General features: G+C 41.6%; 1 protein-coding gene across 1 annotated transcript in view; it reads left to right on the top strand.

Moving 5' to 3' along the window:
- Positions 1-1616: 1616 nt before the first annotated feature.
- Positions 1617-27863, top strand: part of LOC147035710 (extracellular calcium-sensing receptor-like) — a 48386-nt gene continuing 22139 nt past the window's right edge. Inside the window, exons 1-3 of the mRNA XM_085869167.1 lie at positions 1617-1920; positions 5917-6190; positions 24070-24343. Coding sequence (XP_085725293.1) covers positions 1691-1920; positions 5917-6190; positions 24070-24343 — 778 coding nt within the window. The 5' untranslated portion in view covers positions 1617-1690. The remainder of the gene's footprint in view (positions 1921-5916; positions 6191-24069; positions 24344-27863) is intronic.

Raw genomic sequence — 27863 nt, 5'->3', positions numbered from 1 at the left:
TGTCCATCCAAGCTGAAGTCCGCAATAAAGGCATCAGCCACCATTTCTTGTGTGTGTGTGTGTGTGTGTGTGTGTGTGTGTGTGTGTGTGTGTGTGTGTGTGTGTGTGTGTGTGTGTGTGTGTGTGTGTGTGTGCGCGCGCGCGCGCGTATGTGTGTCCGTGGGCCCGTCTAACAAGTAGAGAACTGTTAAGTGCTTTGTGTGCTGTAAATGATTGCATTGCATTTTGTATAGTCGGTTTAAATCTGCTCTTTTGTGTTCCCCAGTTCCCCCATTATTACTGTATAAATAAACCCAAATTGTTAAATGTATCAGCTCGTTTTGTGTTTCTTTCATTGGCTCGACATGACGCGTGCTTGAGGATTAGTGTTGGTAACTTGTTCATTTGGTCTGGCCCGACTTTGGCAATTCCACTTGATTACGCCGGATCCGAGTCGGTGATAGCGACTCGATTCGGACAAAGTCGGCTGAGGGTGAACTTCCCCGGTAGTCGGACCACGTGGGTACATAAGGTAAATTGAAAAGTTGGCAATCGACCCTAGCCTACGTGGTCTATCCATTGGCGAACTTCGGTCCAGTCAGGACCCGTCTGCTCCGGCCTTATCTGGGGCGACGACCTTTACATTCTGGGTGATCGGTCGAGCCATCTCGCGGTTGTGCTTATGGTCAACCCCCCGACCCCGTAACAATATCTATATATATATATATATATATATATATATATATATATATATATATATATATATATATATATATATATATATATATATATATATATATATATATACACACACACACACACACACACACACACACACACACACACACACACACACACACACACACACACACACACACACACACACACACACACACACACACACACACACACACACACACAGAAAAAAATTTTCTCTCCATCAGATAATAACTGAGATGACATGTGCACCGCATTGTTTTTTACCTATGACCAAAGCCTATGCAGCACATCGCAGAAACAGGTTGCTCTGCTGGGTTGATTTTACCACTATTGATGCAAATCCATATATGCATAAATGGACAGTCATGGAGACAAAGAGACCTGTAAGAGGAACCAAAAAAGCCAAGACAATTCATTAAAATCGGAATTGTATATTTTGACTTCAGACAACCATCATTGTGTGACATAAATAGCGATCTCGAAATGGGCGAAAGCAATGGAGCAACAAACACATTGATTGAGGAATCGTACAAGCGTTGGTTGCATCATTGTGCAGTTCCAGAAAATCTAGCATGGAAATCACAAGAAGCCCAAGTTGCAGGTAATTTCACTCCTCATATCCACAATGACTTTCTGCATCCCCATTGTGAAAAACTCTTCAATAAATACAATAATTTTCATCTAAAATGGTGTTTAGTTATAATTCAAAATTTGTCATTGATAATGATTGGTGTAATGAGCAAACAGGGAAAATTAATTTTGAATTTTTTGATAAATTTGCATGCTTGTGTCTCATCCCACAATTTGCAACATTTAAGATAATTTTTTGCCGAATTAAATGTCGAGTTGATTTCGGAGGGAATTCAGACTTCGTTTATAAGCAGATTGGCAAAGGTGAGCATGACTTTACCTGATAGCTCTCACATGTTTAGTTCATTCAAAAGGGAACACATTGTTTTATGGAAGTGACCGTTGTGTTCATTTACACAGTATGTATGTACTTGCAGAACCAGTGTACATCACAAAAAGCTTTAAATTCGTGATTTTTGTCCTTATGCCACTTGTGAGTGGAAGGACGTGCATGCCTCGGACTCGCACTGAACGATATGGAATCGCACAACATGGAGATGTCATGCTCGGTGGAGTTTTTGCAATTCATGGAGATATTGTGACACCTGAGCATTCGTACAAAGAACCTCCAGGAGACGTTCAGTGTTTACGGTAATTTACTTCTGTTGTTTGTTTTGAGCATTTTTCTTTTCATTCAAATTATTCCATTCCATTTATGGCATAATAAGTGAAATATTTCTACTTTCTTTAAAAAGTGCAACACATGCAGGTCGAAGCGATCAATCTTAAAAGACAACGATTGAAACTGAAAATATCCTTGTTTTCTTTTTTGTTGTTGATTGTACCTGTCTGAAGTTGTATTTTTGCTCTTTTGTATTGACGGTGATATATCTGATGCTATTTGTAATTCGAAAGTTCTCATCTGTGTAATGAAATGCATCATCCTTTTTTAAATCCTCTTCTTTATTTTCTCTGTTTCTCTTCATTCTACATACTGATGCTAGCCCATTCCAATGCTTTTACTCACACCAACACTCAGTGGATCCATACTCCACACATCATCTTTTAACAAGTAAGGAAGGCAAATAAATAGAATAACTAGTGTTATTCTTCCTTTGACTCATGTTATATAATGCCTCTTCAACTAAGAAAATTCTGCCTCATCTTCATCCACACAATTCCTTTGTCGTGCCTGATTTTGTTTTCACTCCCAACACACTCCTGACTCTTATTCTGCTCCTGACTCACTCGCAATGTCAGGTCGTCACCAAAAACTTACACATACAGACCTTGCCAACTCCAAAAATGACCATCTCATACACTCACACGAGATGTTTGACTCCGTATTATTGTTCAAGGTTGACAGAAATATGGACACAGACTGTGAACACCAAGTCATGTCCTCCCTCCTGTCCTTGATTCCCCTGTCTTTGTTCCCCCTTTATCGCTGTTCACTCCTCCCCATCTCTGCTCCATCTATATCTCTCCCCTCCCCAATCACTGCTCCTCCCCCACTCTTTTACTTATCCTGACTCTGCTTCCCTCTTTTTGCTCCCGCCGTCTCTGCTGAGCGAATTACTGCTGGGCCCATCCTTGCACACTCCGTTCCTGCTCACCTATTCCCTGCTCTCTCCATCCCTGCTCAACCCATCTCTGTTCCCCTATAAAACTGTCCTCCTGTGCTTGCTCCCTCTGCTATAATTATGGCATCTGATCCACCAATATCAGAGGATTAATGTACAATCCACCAATAACTCCATATATCTGTCCATCCAGGCAACTGCAACGAACCAAGATATTTTATGTCTCCCAGAAACATTTATTTCCCAGGATGTCCCAAACTCTTCTGTGTGTCTCCCAGCTTATTTTTCCTCCACTTTTACAAGCCCAATTCCAAAATTTTTGTGCTGTCGGTACGCATGATTGTTCTTCTCTCACCTACAGCCCCTGTCCCTCACTGATCACAAAAAAGTCCAAGTTTATGACGTGCAGTTAGATTACGTGCCTTTCAGTGACGAGTTGTTTCTGTGTGATCTCCCACCCCCCCTCCCCCAACTTGGATGACTCTTTCAGCAATTATTGACAAAGTGTTATGCTCTCATACATCTTTGCCACTTTCTTATCTGAACAGACGTAATTTCCACCATGCCAGCTGGCTTAGTGTTTATTCACCGATGTCTGGATGGCCAAGGAGCTAAGACATTGTGTGAAATCACCAGACTGATCGTGTGTTTCTTTTCCAACAAACCTCTTCACAAATGGCAACCATTCATTCCTGGACCATCTTACATCATACTTTTCCTCAAACTTGTCCAGCTCTTCTTCAGCTACTCTTGGCTCTTCTAATCATGTGCTATTAATTGTGCTCATCCTTTTTGTAGTTATTAGACAAATCCCAATGTGTCGATGTGTTTGGCAGTTTGATGATGTCAATTGGTACGGTTTTTCAAAAAACGCTTGCCACTCAAGATTGGTCCACCATCATCATATCAGATCCGACATTGACTGCTCATGAAATTTCTTCCACAAGGGTATAATTTCTTTTCTTCACACACTCATCCCATCCCATATTCAATTTTTCTGTACATCATCTCCACAATCTTGCACTGATGTGTGATAATGTGGCCACCACAATAAAATAATGTGCATTCCCCTGGAAGGCCAATCCCACTTGTTTAACTGCTGTCTGCACACAGCTAGGAATCATTGTGTATTTGTCATATGAAGAGCCCGGGCACATCAGATCAAAATTATCCAGACTTTCACCATAATCCAAAGCCTCGGGGTAGCTGGCCAGTTATGTTTTTGATAGTAATTGCCATTCCATTTCATCCCTTCTAATCGGTAGAGTCATGCTAAATACCAATCAGGAATCAGGAAAAAGTAAAGCTCCTGACCACTGATTTCATTCACAAAGGCCAAAATCCCTAAATGGTTGCGACCTGTACATACCCTTTACCTGATAAGTGAGGTTCCCCACAGCATGTGGACATATTCCCTGCAATAGTTGGAAAGTTTCTTGCCCAGCTCGACACCTTTACCACAACTGGCCAAGACAGTATAGGTTATTTCAATCTCAGGACCTGGAGGACATCCTGTTATGCCCTCACTCCTCTCTCTTTCCCAAGTGCTTCTGAATTTGGTCAACTTCTTTCATTTTGTAAAGATGCAAACATCAGTCCTATCCATAATAATTTGCCAAAACGAATCCTCTCAACTCCAAATCTATCAGCATTCATCCCATCTTACCGGAGGCAGTGGATTTTATTCCAGACCAAAGAGCTTCAGGAAATTGTCAAGTAGGTCTGCACTTTGAAGATTATCTGACAAGTGCCAAACAGATGATCACTTTTAAAAACAACACATGAGTGTGATCAAGTGAGTCTGGAGGAGCCAAAGAGGAGCAAGACTTGTTTGAGGAAACATTTTATAGGGTAATGTCTAGAAATGAATGGTAGCCATTTGGGGAGTTGTGATGGAAAATATACTGATTGAGTCAGTCCAGTCATGTCACAGAATCAACGAGCTACTCGAGGATCCACTGAAGTGTGTGAACGAACATCAAGTCCATTGGAATGGTGGAAATGAAAGGGTCCATGAATCATGGAGGAAAAAGAAGTTGTTTATATATGCTGTATACATTTCCTTCATCATATACTATTTAGGTCTTTTAACCATTTGAACCTTACCAGCCGCTATTCAGACCCATTTACCGGCTGGTCAAGTACCCAAACACCAGAGTGGCTGGTTTACTGGCCACTATTCAAACCTCCACATACACGGGCAGCCAGTTTAGCAGCTGCTCGTCAAATATCCAAACACCAGAGTGGCCGGTTTACTGGCCACTATTCAAACCTCCACATACCCGAGCAGCCGGTTTAGCAGCTGCTAGTCAAATATCCAAACACCAGAGTGGCCGGTTTACTGGCCATTATTCAAACCTCCATATACCCGAGCGGCCGGGTTATCATCTGCTTGTCAAATATCCAAACACCAGAGTGGCCGGTTTACTGGCCACTATTCAAACTGGCTGGGTTTACTGGCCAGCTGGATTTTTCGATTGGGAGCCCAGGATGGGGGAACCGAAAGTCCAAGGAGCTCAGGATTCAAAAGGTTAACAAAGAACTTCAACATGGATTGCATCGTTTTCATATTTTCAGCCACTAACCATTGTCTTTCCAGTTTGTGATAAGCGCAATCCATTTAAAAGTCAATTTACTGCTTTCTATCCAGGAAGTATCGATTATTTTTGCAAATATATGTTGCATAAGATAAGTGAGAATTGTTTATTATTTTGACCACCCAGAAAGGGGCCACACTTGAATAAAAATAAATAAATAGTGTTTCAGGAATTATTGTGAAAGCTTTCCTTTTTTGTTGTTTTCCAATCAACATTTCTGGCCAAGCAATGTTGCCTAATCATTACGGTGTTATTCACAACAAAGCGATTTATTTCAGATTCAATGCAGAATATCCACACCATTTTGTGCAAATAAGACATTTTGATTTTTGGATCATGCAACTGGAGCAACAAAAATCAAGCTGAAACAATAACAAAGAACACTCTCCCAATTGGTTTTTTTTTTGTATTTTATACTAATCAGCATGAAAAGCAGAATAATTATTTTGGGCATTTTTTATTTTTAGGTTTTATCAAAGAGGATTTCAAAACACAATGGCCATGATTTTTGCCATAAATGAGATAAATAACAATGACCTCTTATTTTCCAACATCACTCTTGGTTACGTCATCCATGACAATTGTTTACGAATGCCAAAATCGATTGAAAAATCACTCAACTATATTGAACGAATATCAGAGGATGAGAATCCGTGTTTCTACCAAGTTGTTGTTACTTCATCTGGTTCTTTGCATGCGGTGGCAATTGCGCGAATGTTGGGGATTTTTCACATACCGCAGGTGCTTACGAGAGTAACCCCGAGATGAAATCTCAGAATTTAATTTTATAAAGCAGTACTTTCTCTAGATATTGTAAGTGGATGATAAATGTTATTTCAAATGTGAAGCTTCTACTCTTCTTTTGTTTTGAAGCCTCATGCTAGGTGGGGCACTCAAATGTTTTGCGTACAAGAAATTCCATATGCAAGCTAGATACTGTGAGACATGGTAAAAGCGAAAAATGAGAATAATTGATAAACATATATACATATGCATTGCCTGTAGAAAGTCTACACCCCCTTTCAAGATGTTCCCATTTTGGTGCCTTATTGCATTAAATCAGACATTTTCCAACTAGATTTAGACATCATAACCCACGACTTTCAGGTGAAAAACAAATTCTGCAAATTTCCGAAAATTCAATAAAAATACAAAACTCTATTATCTTGGTTGGATAAGTGTCCACGCCCCTTATAATAACCTTCCCCGGTCAAATTAGCTCAGCTGGAACCAATCACCTTCAAAATAACACAAGTTAAATGGCCTGCATCTGTGTTAAATTGAAGTGATTGTGATTATTTCAGAATAAAATCAGCTATTCCTGTCCATTTTATCTGCTGGGTAGTGCATTTCACAGCAGAGACACTACGATGAGCACCTAGATGCTTTCAAAAGAACTCTGGGATAAAGTTGTGGAAAGGCACAGATCAGGGGATAGGTACAGAATAAAAATATTTCAAAGGTCCTGAATATCCCTTGGAACACGGTCAACAAAATCATTAAGAAGTGGAAGGCGTATGGTACCACCAAGACCCAGCCTATATCAGGCCATCCCTCCAAACTGGATGACCAAGTAAGGAGGACACTAATCAGAGAGGCAACCAAGAAGCCAATGACAACGTTGAAAGAGCTACATGCCTTTATGGCAAAGACTGGTCACGATGTCCATGTGCCAACAGTATCCTAAGCACACCACAAGACTGGCCTACATCTTAGGATGGCAAGAAGGAAGCCATTACTCAAAATTCCCACCTTGAGTCGCATTTGAGATATGCAAAAGAACACTCCGAATATTCTGAATCCATGTGGAAAAACATTTTGAGATGTGACAAACAACTCGATGGAACTTTTTGGCCTAAGTACAAAATGTTACGTTTGGTGCAAACCCAACACAGCACATCACTCAAAAAGCACCATCCTTACTGCTAAACATGGTGGTGGTACCATCATATTATGAGAATGGTTCTCATCACCAGGGACTAGGGCACTTGTCAGGATAGGAGAGAAATGGGTGGAGCAAAATATAGACAAATCCTAGAGGAAAACCTGCTGCCCTCTGCAAGAAAGCTGAAATTGGGATGGACGTTCACCATTCAGTATGACAACAACCCGAAGCACACAGCCAAAGCTCCACTGGAGTGGCTGAGGAACAAAAAGATAAATGTCCTTGAGTGTCCTAGTCAGAGCCTCGACAAAAATCCAATCGAAGTCTGTGGCATGACTTGAAGATTGTTGTCCATCAACACTCCCCACGCATCTTGACAGAGCTTGAACAGTTTTATACAGAAGAATGGGAAAATATTGCCCAAGCAAGGTGTGCAAAGTTGTTAAAGACCTATCCCAACAGACTCACAGCTCTAATTGCTGTCAAAGGTGCTTCCACCAACTATTAACTCAAGGGGGTGGACACTTTCCCAACCAAGATAATCGAGTTTTGTGTTTTCAATGAATTTTCTGAAATTTGAAGAATTTGTTTTTCACTTGGAAGTTGTGGGTTACAATGTGTAAATAAAGATGGGAAAGTCTGATTTAATGTAATTTAATTCCAGGCTATAAGGCAATAAAAGGTGAAAATTGTGAAAAGGAGGTGTCGGCTTTATGTGGGCACTGTTTTTAAAGTAGAAATAGATAATACATTTTCACTTTTCTGCACTGATATTTTTTACTGAGTTTGAGCACATGGTTAATTCCTTCTCCACTGGTTGGTGTAGGCCAAATTCCAATATCTGCTCCCTCACACCAAATTGGATGCTCATTCAGGGAAAAAAAAATACAGAAAAAACATTATGGGATTGTTTTAATTTTGTTCTTTGTGTGGTTGTTGTTTTTTTCCATGAGGGTTCATCACCTTTGCTTTTTCCCTAACATTCTTACTGTCTATATCAGGAGCTCACACTCCTTGGAATCCCAGCTTTTACTACAAAACTCAGCCAAGAGGGACTTTGTTTTATGGCTTTAACTGGACTTCACTGATAAACTTTCTTGACCCTTGATATTTGTGAGCATTTATCAACTGCACCTCACTACTCAAATCCTGACATCGGAATTTTTTTTTTTCATGGAGTTTTTTTATTCTGATCATATTTTCAGGAGTCAAGAAAGCTTATTGAGATGTATCATTAATTTATGCTCATGCATGCATACATGGGTGTACTGGGGCATGGTTGAGGAGAGTCATGTGACCCACCCATGTTCTGATGCTGTGCTGTGCTGTGTTGTGCCAAAGTCTGGATTAATCCTATTGTTCCTACTTAAGAGTCTTCGTCGCTGTTTATTGAATGCATTACATTTATCAATGGTGTTGTGGTGTTGTGGTTATGATGGAACTAATGGTGCAGAAGGATATGTGATCAAAAGTGAGGAGAACAATTGATCTTAGAGACAATAGAAGATTTGGAACAAGCTGACGTTTTAATTTTTATTTTCTTTTGTATACATAGTCGAGGCTCATGGAAAAGCTAGTACGAGTACACCGAGCATATCAGGAGGAAACAGGACAAAAAGAACAGCATAGAGAGGGAAAACACCAACAGCAGAGTTGAAGGCCAAGATACAGTAAGACTTAGACAAACAATGGGTGTGGGGAGGAATGGGGGGGGCAGGAGAGGACATATGGGGTGGATAATATAGATACAGAAGGAAACTCTCAGGAAAGAAAACTTGACATTTGGAAGGAGGTGAAATTGGGGTGTGGTTTAATAAGGTGAGATCATGGTTTTGGAGTGGGGACGATCTGAGATGGTGGTGAAAAGTTGTTTTGAAGACCTGGAGGGAAGAATGAGATGGAAAAGAATACAGAAGTTTGTTCCACAGGTGGGAAAAAAGGGGAATAAAAGAATCGAGATGAGCAGTCATCCTCGACACACTCACGTGCATGGCGTGTTATGATCGAATAACATAAAATCAGTTTCAATGGTGCATCGTTGAGGAGTATATTGATAATTATCCTCACCACAGGAGAGGGTATTTCATCCATTCAGAACTTCTCAAGGCTGGTGGAAATGCTGTACTCATATCATTGCATGCAGTTCTTTGCTCTGCCTGTAACACAGGCATCATCCTAACTGACTTGAAGAAGGGCCTTGTTGTCCCTCTCTGGAAAGGGAAGGGTGATCTCCAGGACTGCAACAACTACCGGGGGGTGATTCTGCTCTCAGTGCAGGTCAAGGTCTTTGCTCGGATAATTATTGATAGTGTTCTCCATCATCATCTTGAGAGCCAGCACCAAGAACAGTCAGGCTTTACACCAAAGAGATCAACGATTGACCATGTCCTTGCTCTTCGTATACTCAACAAACGCAGATGAGAGCTTTGCCAGCGGCTGCTTGCAGCCTGTGTTTATCTCTGCAAAACGTTCGATTTAGTGAATCAGGATGCCCTCTATGCCTGGTTTTTGCTTAATGGTTAGGGTGTTGTGCTTTTGATCTGAAGATCCTGAGTTCTAATCCCACTTGTACGTTTAAATAATATCAGGTGGGGTTGACTCGGCCTGTCATCCTTCCGTGGTTGGCAAAATGAGTGCCAGCTTGCTGGTATCCTATGTCGGAGTGGTGACCCATCCAGGATTGTGTCAAATAGTCAAGGAGACTGCTTAAGCAGCACCAATGCTCTGCACGGAGTATTCTCCCAATAGATGGATGGATGCCCTCTGGAAAATTATTGGTCTTCGTGGGGTGCCACCAAAACTGATCAATCTGATGTCTGAACTCTACTCTGGTACTGAGAGTGCTGTGAGATGTGGTGATACCATCTCTGACTTATTTCCAATTGTTTTTGGAGTTTGTCAGGGTTGTGGACTGCCCCCCTCACTTTTGAGTGCTTGTATGGACTGGATTCAGGAAAGGATGTCAGAGAGATCAAGCTGCGTTGATTATTTGGGAATGTCAATATCTCTGACCTTGATTTCACAGTTGATGCAGTCATCTTTTTGGAGGCTCTGGATATCCTTTTGGGGGCCCGAAAGATGCTGAATGAGGAGTCGGAGCCATTGGAATTTTAGGATTCCAAGGTGAAAACTAAGATCCATGCTTTCATTAACATCTTGGATGCTGTTATCTTGTCTGTACCTGTTTGTGTTGAGGACGTTGAGGTCACGATGAGATTAATTTACCTTGGCAGTGATATTCATGTCTCTGTTGGTGGTGAGCTAGTGGTCAATAGACATCTGAGTTAGGACTGGGGAGTCACGGATTCACTGGATTATGTGGTGTAGCTCTGTCAGTACCTGTGTGGGAGGACGAAAATACGAGTCTTCAGGTCCTTGGTGCTTCAAGTTTTGCTCTATCGATGTGAGACTTGGACTCTGACCAGGGATCTGAGATGGAGACTCAACTCCTGGAGACTCAAAAGATCAGTACCACATCTCTTTGGTGTGTTCTTGGCTGTTGCTCATCAGACTTTGTGTCCAATGAGTGTGGCTGTTGAGAAAGATGCAGATGAGATTTCTTACCTGTATCGTCTGTGAGTGTCAGCTGTGTTTGTATGGCATGTGGCTCTTTTTCCTGTCACTGATCCTGCTCACCAGATTCTCCCAGCGAGAGTGCTTTGTGAGTGAAGGAGCTCAACCGGCCGACCACATGCCTTGTTGTTGCAGCACTTTGATCGGCATCTCAAGGAGATGGTGATGGGCCAGGCATCTGCCTGGGGGATGGCCAGACGGAGGCCACTGGAGTTCCAGCGGAAAGTGGATGCAGTGAAGCGCTGCTTTGGTGCATGCTCCCATACCTGACCTGACCTCAACAAGCCTTGTGCTTTTGAGTTCATGCATCATGCTATATGTCTCTGCCAATTGGAATGTTGATCTATTGAGGTGTATCATATAATATGACATTGTTCCAACCATTGGTATTTTGTTTGCACCGTAATAGTTTTGACGATGTCAGTAGGATTTCACAACTTCCCTATGGTGTGCAAGCAATGTATTGTAAGAAGAATAAAGTTCAAGATACCGTTATTGAGATCTTTGCTCATGATTATGCTCAGGCATCTGCAGTAGAAACTTTCCTTCAACTCGGACTGAAATCTTATCAAATGTGATTGTGAGCTGGTGGTATTTTGGAAGCAAGAAACGTGACAACGGTTCTTTCAGTAGCACTGCACGAAAAAGCAATATTTGGGAGCCGGTCCATTCACCAGGATGGCAAGCCACCCTATGATCATGTGTTCTGCTTACCAGTGCCATTTGTTTAAGCAATTGATTTATTGCAAAGATTGATTCAAGATATCTCGAATCATAATCTGCATTGGAATCTGTCCAACACTATCCTTCTCCCCACTTAACTTATCCATTTTCTCTCTGAATAAGTCAGTAGCATTGTAAAATGTCAGGCTCTAGTGGCAAACCCCTTGGTCACAGAGAGTTAGAAGAGCAAATACAAGCTCTTCAGGATAAAGTCGCACAGTTCCAGGAATAACTGAAAGATGAAGATGAGATGATGAAGAATTGCATAAAAGAGAAAATAAATGGATGGGAACAACAAATCAGTGACCTATACAATGCACAAGGTGACCTGGATGTGTTGGTCCCCAGGAGATCAGATCAAGATCGTCAACCAATAGTCGGGTCAAAATACCACCTGACCCACAACAAATTGCAACAAAAGGATTTTCAGTGTTTTTCATTCCTACTGGATGTACTGATCAATAGAAAAAAAAGTCTACCAAAATCTGACATCCGGAAATGGGTTAAAACAGTCATTTTCAAGATGGCCACCACCGGGCTTTGAAATAACTAAAACAGCTATAACTTCTTCAATAATTGTGATAAAAACATAATTGTTGGTTCTGGTCCATGGTTTTAATAGATCAGCAATCCACTGGTGTCAATAAAATTTAGATCTGATCAGTATTAAACATAAAATCCAAGATGGTGGCAAAATTCAAGAGTGCAAAAATTAATAAATCTTCCTTCTGAACTAAAATCACTGAATATCTGGTGCCACTGAAACATTTATTCGTGAACATTACATAATGGCAGTTTAGGTTACAATTTCAGTCCTCATCACTGTCCTCTAGTTCTTCAGATGCTTGATTTAGTGGATTGTCACAAAACGTCACTTGGCATGATCCACATGCCAAGTGACGTACATGGAAGCCAATTTTTTCTGCAGCTGCAACGGGGTGTGTCACAAGCTGTGGTGCAGGTGCAGTGTATCATCTTCAGAAGAGTGTCTGGTGCAGCATTCATGGCAGTCATGACAGGTACAAATCGATTGTCTTCAAGTCCCCAAGCCCAGTCCAGAGGATCGAGGTCACCCTCCATCCCCATCCAAACCATGACCTCATCGTACACTCGGAGACAATGAAACTTGGTGGCAGATTCCGTTGGGGGAAGACGTTCAGGTATAATGAAAGACTTAGCAGCAGCAACCTTCTTTGTGAATATCTTGTAACGCATGGCTGCTAGAGAACTTGTGCTCTCCCCACCAAATATAACAGCCATCGCTTGGCTGCCAAGTTTCTTTATTTCAGCGTGGCTGACGCCTCTCGAAGCGAATGTATCTGCACACAACTGGAGGCCTTGATCATCTTCCACGAGTTTCTGAAAGACTGATTTTTTCCCAATGCCAGACACACGAGATGTTGAATCACATCCTGTGAAGGCATGCAGGAATAATAGTTGAGTGCACAACTTATTCCCAAGAAGATGCTTCATCCGATTGATGTCATACGCTTTCAGATTGCTTCTTGACTGGTTGTCTGATCTGAAATATAGTGGTTTTCCATCTGGTATACAGTATTGGAGCAAAAGCATCAACAAATCTGTGTCCTCTCCGATTAGTGTGGTGGAATGCAGAATTGTGCTGTTTACGGCTGTCTTGGCAATGTCCACATCGGCGTACCCTTCTGCCTGAATAACTGTGCAGCCCACTTTCTTCAGCTGATCACCTATTAAGGTGATTAAGGTGATCAGCTGTTGCTTGTTACTGCCGACAGATAGGAATTCATCTCTCTTTCTGTCAAATTCAGTTTCTCCGGTGAATTTCACAGTCAGATAGCTGTTGGCTTGTCCCCGTCTCTGCTGAGTGTTATCCTTTATCGAAGGGCCTGCACCATAGCCATCAAAGACAACAGTTGCTGTCCCATAGTGTTTTGTTGTGATGTCCGCATATGCTCTGGCTATTTAGCCATATGTATTTCCCTTCTTCCACTTGAGCTTGTGCAGCAAGGATCCACCATAAAGAACATACCTTTCAATCTTAAGGTATGCTGAAGGTGTGGTGTCAGGTACTCCTTCACATGCCAGTGCCTTGGTACAGTGGTCATTGACGGCTTGAGCGAGTTGAGGTATGTCGGCCTTCCTCAAGATCTTGTTGTCCTCAAAGAAGAATGGAGGGTATGGACTGACCTCAGAACTCATCACATCCTCAAGTGACAAATCACCTATCTGGGATACCACCATGAATCGCTGGAATAGCACACTGGAGTCGATGGTTCTGTGAGGAGCAACGTGGAGAGCATTAGAATTTCCCAGGGTCTTTGCTTTCTCTGTCCTCTTGATGGAGAAGGAAAACACAGGTTGTCCAATCATTCTCTCGATGATTTTGTTCCCAACAGCTTCATATTCATGCACGTTGATGTCTTCGCTTGCCACGATACCATTTATGATATTTCTCAATGTAGGATCAGAGGAGAAAGGTGAAAATGCATTCAGCTTTGTGCTTATCTTCGAGAGGTCGAATGCATGTCTTTCAATTCTGGCACTAGTTGCTTCTTTATGCTGTTCGCTTGTTGCATATGTGAGATCATTGAAGTCCTGCATGGCGCCGTTGACCTCAGATGTTGTGGGGGCTGACATTGTCCACAATGCTAGGTGTTCCTCTGTCATCTTACTGCCATGAGTCAAGCCACCGGTGCTCTTTCGTGATCTCATGAGTGTTTGTTCGATGACTACATCACAGCTGAGGCCAGCCCAAAACTGGTTTGTTCACCGGATCACATGGAAGCCATTTTGAAACTTCTCATACACATCTGGGTGTTTGCTCTCCAGTTCACTCATTTCTTGTACGTAGAGATAAGCTGCTAAGAGAAGACTGAAAACCCTTTTGTCAGAATTTGATAAATGTTGGGTGATTGCCTAACAGAGGTTTGATTATATAGAGACAATTTATTGATTTTACGCCCTTCACTTTTTTGCCGCCATCTTGGATTTCAGGTTAAATACTGATCAGATCTAAATTTTTTTGTCACCGGTGGATTGCTGATCCATTAACACCATGGACCAGAACCAACAATTATGTTTTTATCACAATTATTGAAGAAGTTATAGCTGTTTTCGTTATTTCAAAGCCCGGTGGCGGCCATCTTGACAATGACTGTTTTAACCCATTTCCGGATGCCAGATTTTGGTAGACTTTTTTCTATTGATCATTATATCCAGTAGGAATAAAAACCACTGAGAAACCTTTTGTTGCAATTTGTTGTGGGTTTGGTTGTTGTTTGTCATAAATTGACCCAACTACAACCAAAAAAGTCGCGGATATGAAGGAGAGGGAAAGAGAAAAAATAGAAAAACAACTAAGGAAATTCTTCCAGCAGAAATATGAGGACTGGAAGGTTGGAACAAAAGCTGGAAGAGAGGAACTAAAGGGATTCTGCACAGAGGACTCACTTAACTCATTGCTCCCTCTGTTCAGAAGCATCATGAAGAAGTCACCAACGCATATGAAGCACTTCGATAAGTTAGCCCACCAGAACAGGAGAATCGACGACAAATCAATACATTTGGTGTCATTACAGATCAACTTGTCAAAATCGTTAACAAATGGATGTTGAATGCCAACGATGAGAACACCAAACAGCTAGAGCATCTCCTATCCAAGGTCGTTAGATATTCCATCTTCAGTTCAGTGGTCTCACAATCTGAGCTAGTAGTTGCTCGAGCATCTCTCAAAGTTCATCAACAAACATCTACAAGCTACTGCAGACCTCGCTGCACAGGAGGATGCTTTGAAGGCACGACGAGACAGGGAGCCGAAAGAGGCCGATATGAAAGAGCTGGAGTTGGAGTGGGTGGAGACACCGAGAGATAACTCACATGGAATCAGAGAAAAAAGTGGAGCTGGTGCCTACTAATCTCAACATATTCAATGATGAGTGCCACAATCTGGGATTGGCTGAAGATCTTAGAAGTCTGATTGGGGGTCTTAGGAGCCTGGGGTCGTCTCCAACACAGAGTGTTTGCCACCAACCAGCATAACCTCTGCTTAAAGGCCCAGTCACACCTTGATGTTTTAGCCAGGAATGGCAACGTATAAAAATGCACGTAAAACGTTGGCGTACGCTGAAGTTTTGAGTTTTTTTTTTTAAGTTTTGGTCGTATTCACAACGTGTTGGTCGTATGCATAACGTATTAGTAACAGGCACAGAACGTTTCGTTGTGTTAAAGATAACTTATACCAACGAATGCTTAGCCTGTTGTCGGCGTTCACAACCTATGCCCAACGATAGTTTAACTTAGTCATACTGCGCTGCACGTATTGCCGACGAACTCGTGGCGTTCTCTGTTAAAAACCTGCCGCTCGCCGATTTAAATCATAACCGCCTGAAAATTGGAAGTGTCAACATCGCAGTCACACCTTGACGATTTAGCCAGCGTATGCCGACCAATGAAAAATGTGTCTGAAACGCTGGGACATGTCGAATACTATACGGGTAAGTTGTGTATATGGTAGCAGCACGAGAAAAACAATGAAGTACGCTGGCATATTACGTGATACGTCTAGTGCGTCGTAAAATTTCAAGCATGCTGAAATTTTTACGACGTACTCGACGTATGGCTCACAAGTTCCGCATATGCTGGCATAAGTTCTCGGCACGCTCCACAATCGCTTACACACGTCAGCCACATGTTACTTGTAAGCTACTCATAAGTCGAAACACGTCGAGGTAATGTTTAGCATACCCGAAACTTAATTTTTAACCTACGAGTAACGTGCTTTGAACCTATTAGTAGCGTGCTTTGAACCTATAGGTAGCGTGCTTTGATCCTATGTGTAACATATCTCAAACGCACATTGGCGTATGTAGAAGAATTTGATTGACGTCTTCCGGACGACCACAGAACTTACTGAACGTGTTTCTAACTTACAGCTACCATATAATGGCGTATTGGCAGCGTTTAGGGGAATTGGTATATACAAATGGGCTTCACAAGAGGAACCCGTCAGTGTTCCAGACTCCATGTTGAGTAGATGTCAATGTCAGCAGCAGTAGTAGTAGTAGTAGTAGTAGTAGTAGTAGTAGTAGTAGTAGTTCGAGAGAATTTAGTGATGTCGATGTTATTAGTAATAGTAGTAGTTCGAGAGAATTTAGTGATGTCGATGTTAGTAGTAGTAGTAGTAGTAGTAGTAGTAGTACTAGTACTAGTAGCAGTAGTAGTAGTTCGAGAGAATTTAGTGATGTCGATGTTGGTAGTAGTAGTTCGAGAGAATTTAGTGATGTCAATGTTAGTAGTAGTAGTAGTAGTAGTAGTAGTAGTAGTAGTAGTAGTAGTAGTAGTTCGAGAGAATTTAGTCATGTCGATGTTGGTAGTACTAGTAGTAGTAGTAGTAGTAGTAGTAGTAGTAGTAGTAGAAGTTCGAGCGAATTTAATGATGTCGATGTTATTAGTAGTAGTAGTAGTAGTTCGAGAGAATTTAGTGATGTCGATGTTAGTAGTAGTAGTAGTAGTAGTAGTAGTAGTAGTAGTAGTAGTAGTAGTACTTTCAAGTAACGTGTTGCAAAGTGTGAACAACGTTCGTGTAGCCTGCTTACAAAACGTTACTCATAGGTTAGAAATAAGTTTCGGGTACGCTAAACATCACCTCCACATGTTTCGACTTATGAGTAACGTACAAGTAACGTGTTTCAACGGGTGTCAACGATCGCATAACGTGCCTACAACTTATGGCCAGCGTAGCGGAACGTGTGAGTCATAAGCCGGCATACGTCGTAAAATTTCAAGCAAGAAAAAATTTGAGGAAAACCCAAAAGTTCGACGTGTACCAGCGTTTTACACAAATTTTCCAAAAATCGGCATAAGCTGGCTAAAACGTCAAGGTGTGACTGGGCCTTAAAGAGGATCAAACTGCATTTCACATTCAATCCTTTCATGACAATATAATGCTAATTCAGAGACCAATCCCAGAACCCTTTGTGTTTAACGGAGGTCCTTTTCAGTTCATTGAGTGGCAAGTCACCTTCACATCTCTCATCGACATGAACGGCATCTCATCTGCTGAGAAATTGTTTTATCTCAAAAGATATGCAGAAGGATTGGCATGAAAAACTCTCGAGGGAACTTTCTATTGAAATTATGCCGAAGACTAGGAATATGCTTGAAATAAATTGGAGTGCTATGGGCAGCCGTTCGTTATCCAGAAGGCATACCTAGACAAGTTGTCGAAGTAGCCAAAGGTTTCTCCCAAAGACCCCACTGGATTCGGAGACTTCTCTGACTTTCTAAACACCTGCAAAGATGAAATGACACATTTAAATTATTTGAAAATTCTCAACGACCGTGAGAAAAATCAACAGTTGCTGATGAAGCTATCAGATTTGGTTACTGCTTGGTGGAACAGAAATGTGACAGAAGCAGTTGACGATGGCCTTGATTACCCAGATTTCAGAGAGTTCACATTACTTCTTTCATAGGAAGCTAGGGTTAACTGCAACTCTGTTTCATCGCTTTTTGCATTAAGGCCTTCAGTGAGAAAGGCCGCCCAAAAGGGAACCTCGTTGCAGAAAGGCCAGCGTCTTGGCTACACCTACGAAATAAAATTATTGGACACACGAGAGAGCATAACTCAAAGCAGTATGTACCTTTTGCAACAAAGACGGCCATCTGATCTTCAAGTGTACCACTTTCTCTGTCAAACCAATGGAAGAGAAACATACCTTCATCAAGGAGCAGAGGATCTGCATTGGATGTTCTAAGGACTGCTGCAAGCATTACACTTATGAAAAGTTCAAGGGAAGGCATCCAATGTGTCTCCATGAAGAATCTCCTTGTGCGAGCAATTCCATAAGAAGGAGGCTCCATCTCAACTAGTGGAAAATAGTCATTACCATGTGGATTTCCATTGCAAGCAACCCCGGTGATGTGGATTTTTCACCCACCCCGTTGTGATCGTTGAAGGATTTTTTTCCTGGTTGATTGTGGAATCCTATTTAACTTCAGGCAGACTTTAATGTTTGTCCGATTTGGTTATAAAATCCTGCATAAAACCCATTGACACTGATAAACGATGTCCACACAACTACTTCCTTGTGAAACAATTTATTTTCTAATTATCCACCATACACTGAACTTAAGAATCCCCATTGATTGCAATATTATTTGGTTCTATTTCTTTTATTCTTACTTTTAGTTAACAGTTAGACCAACCCGATTCAATTCACTTCCACATTACATCAGAGAGTTTTAATCTAACTTGGTACTTGGTCAGTTCCAAGGAGCACAAGCCAGTGAGATTCTAATACTTCCTCAGGAACTTGCACTGAAACAATTTTTCATTTCAAAGCATTTTATACTTTCATGGGAGAGTGGGTGGGGGCAATCAACCCAGACTGCAGACATGTCCTTTTAGGCGAGAAGCCACTACGTACATTTTGAGGCAAAGGTTCGCTGTTATCAGCTCAGGCACAACGCTCCAGACCAAGACATTTATCAACATTTAGGGAAAAAGTCTCTTGGCCAGAAAGGACAGCCAATTCAACTTATAGCATAAAACTTACATTTCTAAAACTCAATTTGTTACAATTTAGAATACATTAATAAAAATTTTCCCCCACATGATCCAATTTTTCCCCCATATGGAGAACTTGTTTATGCCCTTCTGGACACCCAGAGTGACACAACATTCATTGACGAAGGGATCAGTGAAACACTGCACGCCAACACAAAGCCTGAGTGACTGGGGCTGACTACCATGATAGGACGGGACTCCATCATTCATTGTAAAAGAGCAACTGGATTGCGAGTGAGAGGATTCAGCTCCGCCATCCATATTGATCTTCCACCTGCTCACAATATATTATTATTCCAAGATCCAAGATACACAATATATCCAAGATCCAAGATGTGTATTTCAAGATACACAAAATATTATTATTGATCACAAGAGATTTCATTCGAGTTGACCAGTCTCATATTACATGTGAGACCGCCAGGAGGTGGACTCATCTGACTGTCATTGCCGATGAGCTTCCATCTTTGAAGGACTAGCAGATACCCATCTACGACGGGTATGGGACACAGGACGGATCACAATACTCGGTTACGGTAGTTTCTTTGGATGTTTTGTGCCGCATTCAACAGCTCAGTTCATATTGGTGGCGTGTCTGGGTGCCCATAGTAGCATTTGAGACTGGTTGCTTTAGATTGTTGGCCTTAACACATAATGTCGGATGAGTACCACGAACGATTTGACATATTCATCATTTCTATATTAACTCCATCAACAGATTATCAACATAGCAGGATAAAAGTCGAAAATGCTGAGTTAAACAAACGTCCTAAACTCATGGACTTAGTTAAGTAAAGCACGTCGTCTGGGACCCGGCCGTCAGTTTGCCGCCGAATGCTGCTGATTGTGACGTCATAGACTCCCTCTTTGAAAATTCTATCCTTATTCGATTTTTTGAATCCACTATCACCTGCGTAAATACATGGAACACATCATGTGAAGATTTCGGAAGTATGAACAGAATATGTTCGGAGAAAAGTGTGTTTGAAGTTCCAGGCTTATGCCCATGATATTATATTATGATTATATTAATATTATGATTATGATAATGATATTCGATTTTTTGAATCCGCTTTCACCTGCATAAATACTGTTGCGAATTCGCGCACGCGGGTGTGCGAACGGCCACGTAACTCGAATCGCGGCACGTCGCCCACCGGACGGACAATTCTGTCGTGACCCTAACGGACTAACGCGGGGAGCTAGTCACGGGTGGGCCTTTCGGCCTCACCACGATCGTGCCAACCGGCCCCCCGCGTGGGATAGGGTTGTTCGCCAAACTCGACCTACCTAAGTACCCACGCGGAGGGTAGACCGGGAGATCGCACCTCGCCGCAGGTCGACTCCGGACACGGGCCACTTAAGCGACCTGTTCCGTACTATCGGGATAACCGAGCGGTGTTATCGTCGGCCTCGATGGTTGCGATTAATTATCGGGCGTATTAAGCCCACGACCAACCCTTTACGTGAAGCAAGATGGAGATTCAATTAAAGAAAAGACGAAGCGAAACGGGAAAACAGTTCAACATGATGCACATTTATTCTGCGGCACACGGAGAGCACACATAAACAATTACAACAATTATGCACCTACAGCAATTGCAACAAAAGAAACACAACAATGCAGATCTACAACCGACTACGCGTGCACACGGCAACACTTAAGCAGTTTTACTTTACAGATGGCGCCAATCACACATTTAATCAAAAGCAAAAGAAAAGGGCCACCCTCAAAGACAAGGGGGCAGACGGGGCCTGTGGGCCAATATTTGCGCGGGACCTGAAAGAGCGGTCGTGTCCACGAGACCGGGTGGATCCTACCCGTGTCTTTGTGATGAGCCGCAAATGTGGCGGCGCGGCGGTGCCCCGACTACATGCTCCTTCGCGGGTTTCGTTGGCACTGCTTGGAGTGGGGTGGGAACGGGGCCCCCTTTTCGCACTATCTCAGCGTGGGGGGAAAAAGGGGGGGGAATTGTTGATGCTCTGGGGAAAGAGGATAGCTGGCTTGCTTGGGTCCCGCGACGAGCGATTCCACTGCGAGCACGTCGCCGACCGCCGTCTTCCTTGCCTCGGACCCGAGCTATTCGGTCTCTTCCCCCATTCTCCTCAGCCGACTGCAGCAAACCACCTGTACGCACTCGCCTCCCGACTCACTCCCCGCTCCTCCAAGGCCGACTCTGCGCTCAAACCGACTCGACCGCGCTCCAGGCTCCAGGCTTCCTCACTCTGCTGCTCCCCGACAGACTCCGAACCCCGACAGACTGTGAGCTCCACTTAGCTCTCCGACCTCTCCAGACTGGCTCTCTTCTTAAATTCGCTGGCCGCTCGGCGCTTTATAGGCCGGCAGGAGAACCCATATGCAAATTTCTGGATCAGAACGAGCTCGTGGGTGGAGCCAGGCTTGCCCATTGGACGAAGGAAAAAGGGGCGTGAGTCTCCCCTGATCCTAGAATTTGCATATCTCGATTCTACACCGACGCGCCTGGAGGCGGGGCCAAACCGCACCACGCTTGCTGATTGGACGGATCAGAAGTGGGCGTGTAGGATTCCTGATCCGAATTCTCCTCGGAAAGGCCGCATTTTGCACTCGCGGCTCGGCGCGCATCCCGTACGAGCCCAGGACAGCCCGACGCCCGGTGCTCACAAGTGGTGCGGGAATGGCCGCAGAAGGAGGAGAGGTGAAGGTGGTGGAGGGTTTATGGTGGTGGTTTATGGCCATGGCGACGTTTTGAATGGCGGTGATGCGATGTTTGCGGGAGCGAGTTGTGAAGGTAAAGATCGTGGCTGTTGGCGTTGTTGTTGTTGTGAAGCGGAGTTGTGGTTGGTGGTTGTTGTGTGATGGCGGTTGAGACGTGGTTGGTTCAAAATAAAGATAGAACAGAAAAACGGCTATCTCGAAGCATCGCAGCCCGAATGAATCACATTTATTCCCTCGAAACAACGGGTTTGGGGCTAACTACACATGTACTTACAGAGATATCTCACCTACGGGACCTGAATGGTGGTTTGTGAATTTCCTCAACCGCAACAATACATATAACATATAATGTGAAGATCTCGGAAGTTTGAACAGAATATGTTTGGAGAAAAGAGTGGTAAAAGTTCCAGGCTTACACCCATGGTATTATGATGTCATGTAGGAGTCCTTGTTGGGTATGACTACTCCAGAGCTCTGGCAGCTCATAAAGTTATTACCAGACATGATAATGAGCCTTCTGCCAAAAAGACTGACCTAAGTTGGAGCATCGTACGATGTGCATCACCTCGTGTTGATACCGAAGACGTCACTGGACTCTACCATCAGATAGCAGTCAAAGAGCTCCCAGTGCTGATGCCTTTAGATGCCATATGCATGTTGGAGTCGGACTTCGCACATATGAAACATAATGAAAAAGGTGTCTCATAATGACGTGCTATCCCAACACATCCTTGAAAGGGAGATTCAGCAAAATTATTGTCGCCATTATGAGATACCGCTGCCTTTCAAGACACGTCCTCATCTTCCCAACAACAAAAAACTCACTCTGATTCATCTGAAGCATCTTACAAGAAAACTAGACAAGGCCGAGAAGTATAGCAAACACTACGTTGAAATTTTGAAGGGAGCAATTGATGACAGGATGCAGAGAAAATGACAAATGAACCCATGCCAGGAACTGCATGGTACATCCCTGGTGATGAAGATTGTGAAGTATCACAAGAATTGTGTGTGTAGTTTGAGGATAAAGCAAACACCTATTTTGCGTGTCAATCCCCCCACACCCCTCCCCCTGTAGACCCCATTTAGAACTCAAATTGTTTAATGGCATGAACAAACTTTGGTACATCACGGGTGATGAATGTTGTGGTCAAGTTTCATCGTAATTGCGCATGTGGTTTCGGAGAAGAAGGAAAATACATATTTTGGGGGTGAAACCCCCCCCCTTACACCCCTTTAGAGCCTGACTTTTCTTTTGTCATGAATAAACTTTGGTACACCAAGTTTGATGAAGGTCATTGTCAAGTTTCATTATATATATATATATAATATATATATATATATATATATATATATATATATATATATATATATATATATATATATATATATATATATATATATATATATATATATATAATATATATATATATATATATATATATATATATATATATATATATATATATATATATAATCTCACATCTTGCTCAGCTTGACGCCGTGGAAACAAAGTCCTTCAATATACTTGGAATATTTTGCAATGAAGTGGAGTCTTTGGACGTACTTCGCTATTGCCGACAGGTCGGTGTTCTCTCTGTCTTGTTCCTCCTCATTTTTGATCTTGCACCCTCTGCCCCTTCGTGCATTGTCCCCCCAGGTATTTGCAAGAGACATTCAGTTCATCAGCAACCCCCTCATAGTGAACTGCCTAAATTCAGAATCACAGCTCACCTCCACTCATTTATTCCTTTTTTTCCCCACCTGTGGAAACACCTTCCACATTCTGTTCAATCTGATTCTTCCCTCCAGATCTTCAAGACAGCTGTTCACCACCATTTAAAGTCATCCCCTCTGATTTTTCATATGTATCCATATTGTCCACCCTTTGTGTTCTCCCTTACCCCTCGTCGTTACCTGCGTCCCTTGTTTGTCTGTCTCCATCTTCTTTCTCCCTCCACCCTGCTGTTGGTGTTTGCCCTTTCTCCTGTTATTCGCTTTGTTGTGTTGTGTCCTGATTGGTTCTGTGTCGCTCTTCCACAAGTCGAGAGCATGTGTAAAAGAAAATTAAAAAGTGGGGAAGGCATCCAAATGCCATTGTACATGGGCAGAAGAGGGTAGTGAACCACAATCAACATTTATCATCAACTGATGTACCTTGTTTTTCAGAATGTTAAACTTTTTCCTTTGTATAGGTTAGTGGTGCAGCGGCCTGCAAATGTTTAAGTGACAAACAGTCGTTCCCCACTTTCATGAGAACTGTACCCAGTGACTTGCACCATGCTGAGGCCGTCACACACTTGGTGCTCCATTTTAAATGGGTGTTTGTTGGTGCTATTGGTGTGGATGATGATTTTGGTCGAACTGGTTTAATTCAGATTCTGAATGAAATTGAAAGCAAAGGAGTTTGCATTGCCTTCCATGAACTGTTACCAAAAGTGAAAAGTCGAGAAACCTTTCAAAAACTTGGTAAGTTATGCTTTTTTGTTGACTTCTTTTTTGCTTTCTTAATTTTAATTTTATTTTATTTCAATCTTTGTGTTATTTTATGGGATAATGTTTCAACAGGTGAAGGGTAATGGGTGGGAATTGCAGCCAACCAACTCGCAGACATTTTTCTTATTTTCAGTGAATTTTCATTGATGCAGAAACTGATGGAGAAAAAAAATTAGCATTAGCAAAAATATTCTCTCTTACATGTCGTTATGTAAATGATGTTTGTGTGGATGACTAATTTTTTTGAAGGGCAGCTTCACCAGATTTATTCTGATAAACTGATTGCAAACAGGAGTGGTAATAATTGCACAGTTGCTCCATATCTGGATGTGTTGGTTAGAGTTGGACAGAATGGCTTAATACAAGTGTCTATCAGAAAGTTGATGATCAGTTTCCCTGTAGTCTTGCACACCTTTACGTTTAGCAATGTACCAATTCAAATGGGTTACAATGTCTTTTCAACTCAGCGACTTAGATTTTCAAGAATTTGTTCATTAAAGGTTGATTTTGTGGAATGTGCCGAGGTTTTTTTATATCATGTTAAACAGAGGATATTTGGCTGGTTGTTGGATCAGGTCTTGTGAAAATGTTTTTAGACTCCATCGTCACCTTATATTTGAGTTTGGTTGGTTTTCATGAAAACAAGTTCCGATTACTTTGCATTTGATATAATAATAATAATGAATTAATTATTTTAGTGAGGTAAATTATTGAATTCATATATGTGTATATATATATATATATATATATATATATATATATATATATATATATATATATATATATATATATATATTTGCAGAGACAGTATTAAATAATGGACGTATTTAGATAAAAATAAAATAAAAAATATTATTTGTTAAATTAATTATGAATAAGCATTAATATAATTTATTGGTGGTTGGGAAATCAGAAAATTGCTTATAAGTTAAGGTTATAACTTCAAAGAAAATGACTTTTGTAAGTACTTACAGTAGTGTGTGTGTGTGTGTGTGTGTGTGTGTGTGTGTGTGTGTGTGTGTGTGTGTGTGTGTGTGTGTATGTGTGTGTTTGTGTGTTATGTCTGGCTTCCTTCTTTGGACTACGGTGCAGTAATTGGTCTATATTTTGATCAAATCTATTGTTGAAAAAATTTTCATGTTGATTTTACAAATTTCTGTAGTGATTGCAACTTTTTATTTTGATACACAGTCTGTATCATCATTGATTGGTTAATGTATGCTGAATTCCCAATATAGATAACTTCATTTCATTTCAAAATAATTTCGGAAAGATGTCGGTGTTCCTGCAGAAGCACTTCAGCCATAATGTTGTGATTTAAAGTTCTGATATCCAAAATGCTCTCTCTTGAGGATCAATCCTTGAGGATCAGCCTTCAACCTCGAAAATGTTTGAAGAGACTTGATTCAGCCAAACACTTTCAACTGAACTCAACAAGAAAGCGGAACCGGTACAAGTTGTGAAACCGTGAACCGTAAAGGGGGAAAGAAGTACAGAAGTCTACACCAAGTATTTTTTTTTCACTTGGTCTCTCTCAACTGGAAACTAAACCCGAACTCGGGAGAGCGCATTACCTCTGCCAGGTTGAATAGTTTACTTTTTGTATCCCACTGATAGACCGGATCTGCATATGTACCTTGTCCAAAATCTAGTCAGCTTATTTTTGTACACACCCAACCTGTCCAGCAATTTCATCCAAATCGGTCCATCATTTTTTGAGATGTGCTGTTGATGGGTTTTGGCCGGATCTCTCAATGTTGAAGAAATACTTTAAAAATTCTAGTGTCCAGATCTGGATCATGATTTTCACCAAAATCTAAGCAATTCATCCTTGTCACACACCCAGACTGTCCACCAAGTTTCTTCCAAGTCCTTCAATAACTTTTTGAGATATCATGCTCACAGACAAAGAGGCAGACAAACAGATTTTGGTGAAAACACATCCCCCATCCACCTTCGGTGCTGGAGGAAACAAAGACAAAATGGCATGGGTACTGGTGAAATTGTCGGAGTACTGCGAGCCACACAAGAACATCCCTTTCGAGCAATGCAAGTTTAACTGTCTATTATAAAAGCCGTCAGACTTGTAACAGATAAATGGCTCCAAACAACTTATTTTGTCAGTCACACCAAGAATGGATATTTTCAAGTTTATCACGACATGAGGGGCAATGATATACAAATCTGTAACATAAAAAGACGCCAGTCGGGCTCAGCATGCCTGTGTGTTTCCGTCCCTGCCTGCCTGTATGTGTCCGTCCCTTCCTGCGTGTGTCTGTGCCTGCCTGCATGTCTGTCCCTGCTTATGAGCTGTCGGGGAGGGGGTGGATGCAAGGAGGATGGGGAAGAGAGGAGGGGAGAGGGGAAGTGAGGAGGGATGGGGGGGTGAGGAAAGGCAGTGTGAGGGGAAGGGAAGGGAAGGCAATGTGAGGGGAGGGGAGAGAAAGGCAGTGTGATTAATCCTTGTAATCTTTGAGGTCACAGGTCAAACATTATGTTGAGGTCAAATTTCTAAAATCGTCATTTTTCACCTGATCTCCACAAGATTTGGATAAATCAAAAAAGAACCTCGTTATCCTTGATGATTGTGTTAATGAGAGAAACCAAACGGAATGGACAGATACTACACAAGAGGGAGATATTCTTCTTGTAATTGTATTTATCTTAGTCAATCGTATTTTCAACTTCCTCATATATTCAATATACTATAATATTATACAATATACCTCATATATTCAATAATATATATAATATCCTCATATATTCAATATACTTCCTCATATTTTCAACTTCCTCATCGTTCCATCAGAAACAATGCTAATACTTTTATTTTATTCAAGTTAAATACAATAGACATGAATAATTTTTGGAGAGATAATTGTTCTACATTATGTCGTAAAAAGAAATTTGGGGATTACATGAAGCACACGACTGAAAAATATAAATATATTGTTGTGAAACAAGATGAGATATTAAGGGATATATTTCATCTTTTATAAACAATTACATATATAAATGACAACTATTATTACAAATCTTTTGGGTAAATCTGCTTCTGGAAAAAAAACTTTCATAAAGCAAGGTTCTTGCATTGTACAAATGATATATATTGTAAATTTACTTTAAAAGCACCCCCTGATACGCTTTGTATCAACAACATCTAGAGCATTAAGACCTGGAGAAGTAAAAGGAGAAGATTATCACTATATTTCAGTGAAGGAACATATGCGATTGAGGAAAGAAGGTCAAATATTTGAGGAGGTTTCTCTTGGTACAACAAAATATTCACATTGTAAGAGTGAGTTAAGGAAACTAAAATCTGGTGGTCTTGGGACATTAGAAACGAATCCAGAAGGAACGAGACAAATTATGAAACCTCTGAGCGGAGTGACGATTTTATCATTCGGTTTTGATATTGATGAAGAAACTCAACGCAAACGTATGAAAAGCAGAGGTGCAAGTATAAGTGAAGAAGAAATCACAACTCGTATTA

Source organism: Eptatretus burgeri, chromosome 1, assembly GCF_056783735.1.
Source record: "Eptatretus burgeri isolate ZD-2024b chromosome 1, Ebu_testis_v1, whole genome shotgun sequence".
NCBI classification, from domain to species: domain Eukaryota; kingdom Metazoa; phylum Chordata; class Myxini; order Myxiniformes; family Myxinidae; genus Eptatretus; species Eptatretus burgeri.
Note: the sequence above shows the minus strand (reverse complement) of the source record. Positions and strands in the feature narration are given on the sequence as shown.